Source organism: Chrysochloris asiatica, unplaced genomic scaffold, assembly GCF_000296735.1.
Source record: "Chrysochloris asiatica unplaced genomic scaffold, ChrAsi1.0 scaffold00049, whole genome shotgun sequence".
In the NCBI taxonomy this organism is placed as follows: Eukaryota; Metazoa; Chordata; class Mammalia; order Afrosoricida; family Chrysochloridae; genus Chrysochloris; species Chrysochloris asiatica.
The window spans coordinates 11,484,697-11,488,626 of record NW_006408567.1 but is presented as its reverse complement, the minus strand read 5'-3'; the positions used below and the strand labels follow the sequence as shown (position 1 = coordinate 11,488,626).

The following is a 3,930-nucleotide window of genomic DNA, read 5'->3' as shown; positions in this document are numbered from 1 at the left end:
TTTTTTTTTTTAGCCCTTAGACAATGCCTCTCTTTCTGAATTAAAAACGGTCCTGCAAAGCTTCCTAAGTCAAAGCCAGGTGTTGAAGTTGGAGGTTAAGGTAGGTTGTTCAGTGTTTATGGTAAGTTTCTCCAGGTTGTTTAAGACATAAAATGGCTATAGAAAGTATTGGTGGAAATGTTTTAAGTGCCTTCGAGTCGGTTCCAATCCATAGCGACGCTGTATCCGAGGAGCCGCTGGTGTGCTTGAACCGCCGACCTTGCAGTTCAAACGACTTTGCAGTCTGACACATTAACCCACAGTGCCACACCAGGACTCCAGTGGAAATGTAGTTCCGATTATTAACTAAATTTGCCCCTACTGTAGTTTATAAAAATTTTGTATTTATTTTTATTTAAATAATTGCTTGGTTTTGTACATAATTTTTACTTCTGCCTTTTTCTGGGCATAATTATAATGGCCATTTGTGTAGCAGATTCACATTTTCCAAAGAATTTTTTTGTGTGTCCATTTAATTAGTGAAATGTCAGTGTGTTCTCATTTGTTTTATTTCCTAGACTGATCCCTCAATCATGGGTGGAATGATTGTACGCATTGGAGAGAAATATGTCGATATGTCTGCAAAGTCCAAGATTCAGAAACTGAGCAAGGTTATGCGGGAGACTATGTGAAAGTCAATTTTCTATCATCATTGAAAATTTAAATTCTTAAACTTGGAGCATCAATAAAGTGCTTCCTAAACAAACCATATTATGTTTTTTGTTTTTAAAATAGAAATGCAATGAGCCTTTTATCTTTCTTTCAGTATCCTCCTAGTTTAAAGAAGAATTTGACCTCTGAAGATTATTTTTAGGAATTTATCGAAGCTGATGTCTATTATTGTTGTTAAATGCTATCAAATTGGTTCCAGCTCATAGTGGCCCTGTGTAGGGTTTCCAAGGAGCAGCTGGTGGGTTCGAACTTAACCGTCCATTTGGCTCACAGTCCAGTGCTGATCCGAAAGTGCCAAACCAGGAATCCTTGTGCTTATTAGGAATGTTATTTATTGAGCCCTCATCATATTTCAGGAGTACTGGTGTGATGCTGTAGGACAAGCACTGGACTGCAAGATTGGCAGTTCAAATCCACCTGCTGCTCCTTGGAAACCCTATACAAACTTGCTGTGAGTTGGAACAACAGTAACATATTTCAGGCACTGTTGCATGAATAAGGTCAATGTACCTTACCTTATTCCTCAACCTCTGAGCCCAGAGCCCAGGGAGGAGCACTTGTCAAAGGTACTGAAAGTGCTTCCTCTAGCCCCAGAACCCAAGTTGATGGTTTCATGTCTCTTAGTCCTGACAACCAGTAGGCTGGGGAAGAACACATATAATGACCAGAGTACTGTATTTCCACAGCTGGGAGCCAGATTTGAGAAGTAAAGCTTTTAGCTTCTGTGATAATTATAAGTTACCCTATCTCCTTTGTAAATTCTTCAGTGAGAATTATCACTATCTCCCTCTACAGGACTAAATGTGTACCTTTACCGCCACAATGAGTGTGTGATTTCACACAAATATCTCCACACCACCAGAAAAATTCTTAAATTTAGGCTCCCATACCCTCAGTGACAGGGAAACAGTGCTTGTTGCTAAGTGCTGTCGAGTTGACTCCAACTCATAGTGACTCTGTATACGTTTTTTTCCAAGGAGTGACTGGTGAGTTTGAATCACCTACCTTGTAGTTCAAACTGACCTGCAGTCCAGTGGTTACCTTGCAGCACCACATCAGGACTCCATACTTCACAGAGTTGTGAATAAAGCAAAATTAGTACAAGGCCCACGAGTTTAACTGTAGTAACTGGCTCAACTACCTCTTAATTTCTTTGGGTCACCTGTCCCCAAGAACAGACAGAACAAGCACAGTGGCTGATGCACAGTAGTCACGCCGTAGTCCATTTGGTACTGGAGGATGTCCCAAATCTAGTTCCCAGTGATCCTGGTGGTGCCATGGTTAAGTACTGAAGCCACTGACCAAATGCTTAGTGTGGTTGGACCCCACCAGCTGCTTCTCAGGAGAATGAGCTGACAGTCTGCTTTGAAACCCTAAGGGGCCGTTCCACTCTGCCCTATAGGGTTGTGATGAGGCAGAGTCGACTCCGGTAGGCAAACATCACCTCACTTTACAAATGAGGAAAAAGATGGAAGAGGCCCAAGAGATTTGTTCAGACCCCATGACTGGACATTTGGTAGGTCAGACCCCAAACCCAATCTCCCAGGTCAGCTCTTCTGCATGTATCCTCTTGGTCTAGAGAAAATTGAGCTATCTTGAGTACCAGTTCCTTGGTCAGCCTCCTCCAGCAGTCTGGGTAGCAGCAGTCAGTTCCTCCCCTGGTTGGGCAGTAGTGAGATGACTGTAACTAGGAATCCCTGTAGGGCCGCCACAGTACTGGAACCAGCGTACCCTCCTGGAAACTAACAACAACTGAAAGATAGTGTTCAGGGGCTCCTGGGACCTTCTCAGAAGCCATTTATCTAACTTGGCTGGGCACATGAGTACCTAGCTAGAGACAACATTGCCAGTCTCCTTTGGCTCTACCTGACCATGTAACTTCTTGTTGTTAGGTGCCGTGGAGTTGGTTCCAACTCATAGCGACTCTACCTTTCTCCCACGGAACAGCTGGTAGTTTCGAACTGCTGACCTTGCGGTTCACAGCCAGATTCGTAACCCATACGCTACCAGAGCTCCTTGACCATGTAACTAAGGTCCAGCAAATGGATGAGGAGAGGAATGTACACTTTCCTGGTTTGCCCTGATGAGGAAAGGACACATAACTCTAATCTTTCCCTCTTACCCTCTAGTGAGAAGCTGGAGCAGCCACACTCTAAGGGAAAAGCTACCTGCCAGGCCTTAGCTGCTGGCCCTGGACTTTTAATGTCAGGGGGAAATAGTTCTCTCTTGTGGAAGCAGCTCAGTCGGTTACCTAACCAGTACGTAAGACTGCTCCAGCTAGGGCAGATAGTCTCTGTAGACCATTGTAAATGCAGAAGGCTTCTAGAGACAGATGTCTGCTGTCATGGACAAAATATCTGTGGCAAGGTGGCCGGGAAACAGGGAGGCAATTTGCCAAAGATGGCCTCTGTGTAGTAGCGTTGTTTACCTCATCAAAACATAAGGTGTCCATTAGTCCAAAAAGCCCTGTGCCAGACTCCCATTTTTATTCAGCCAATTGTTTTTAATAAAAAGAGTAAAAAATAAGCTTTTAGCCCCATGAGAGCTTGTCTGCTTTTCACACCTGGCAAAACTACATACAACATCTGCTACCCCTAGGTAAGACCCTTGTAAGGACTTGTGTGTTATTAAGTGCTGTTGAGTCATTTCCAACTCATAGCAACCCATTATAGGGTTTCCCAGGAGCTACTGATGGCTTTGAACCACTGACCTTGGGGTAAAGACTTAGTTGTTAAGGACTCCAAGTTGCATCTGCCACTTGGAACTTTCTGAGTCAGAGACTCCCTACTGAGGAACTTCACCTAGACACACGTAAGCCACCTACCCCGCCTTCTTTCCACAGGAGTTCCTTACCCTGCAGTGCTCTCTGGAGAACTTCCTGCTGGGGGCGATAGCCCTCTACATGCAAGTTTGGCATTCGGCCCAATACACAGCAACACTGCCATCTCGTGGTCATGACTTTTTTTTTTTTTTTGCTCCGCCCTGAACTCCCTCTAACTTCCTATACTGATCATTTGTACTGCCCAAAGTCTTCAAAATCAAGCTCAACAATCTGCTGGCTGAGTATTTATAATATAGGCAGGCATCCTAGAAAAATGGGAAGAAGTTGTCAGAGCTATCTGTGTACGTTGAATTATATTCTTCACTGCATTTTTCTCTCATTTTAAGACATTCTGGATTGCTTAAATAAATTACGATACTTTCATACAATGGGGTACT

At 43.7% G+C, this 3,930-nt stretch overlaps 1 protein-coding gene across 1 annotated transcript in view; it reads left to right on the top strand.

Moving 5' to 3' along the window:
* The window catches only part of ATP5O (ATP synthase, H+ transporting, mitochondrial F1 complex, O subunit), a 6,812-nt gene extending 6,141 nt beyond the window's left edge, over nt 1-671 (top strand). The window contains exons 6-7 of the mRNA XM_006862603.1: nt 14-100; nt 558-671. Of these exons, the coding sequence (XP_006862665.1) occupies nt 14-100; nt 558-671 (201 nt within the window). The remainder of the gene's footprint in view (nt 1-13; nt 101-557) is intronic.
* Nucleotides 672-3,930: the final 3,259 nt, after the last annotated feature.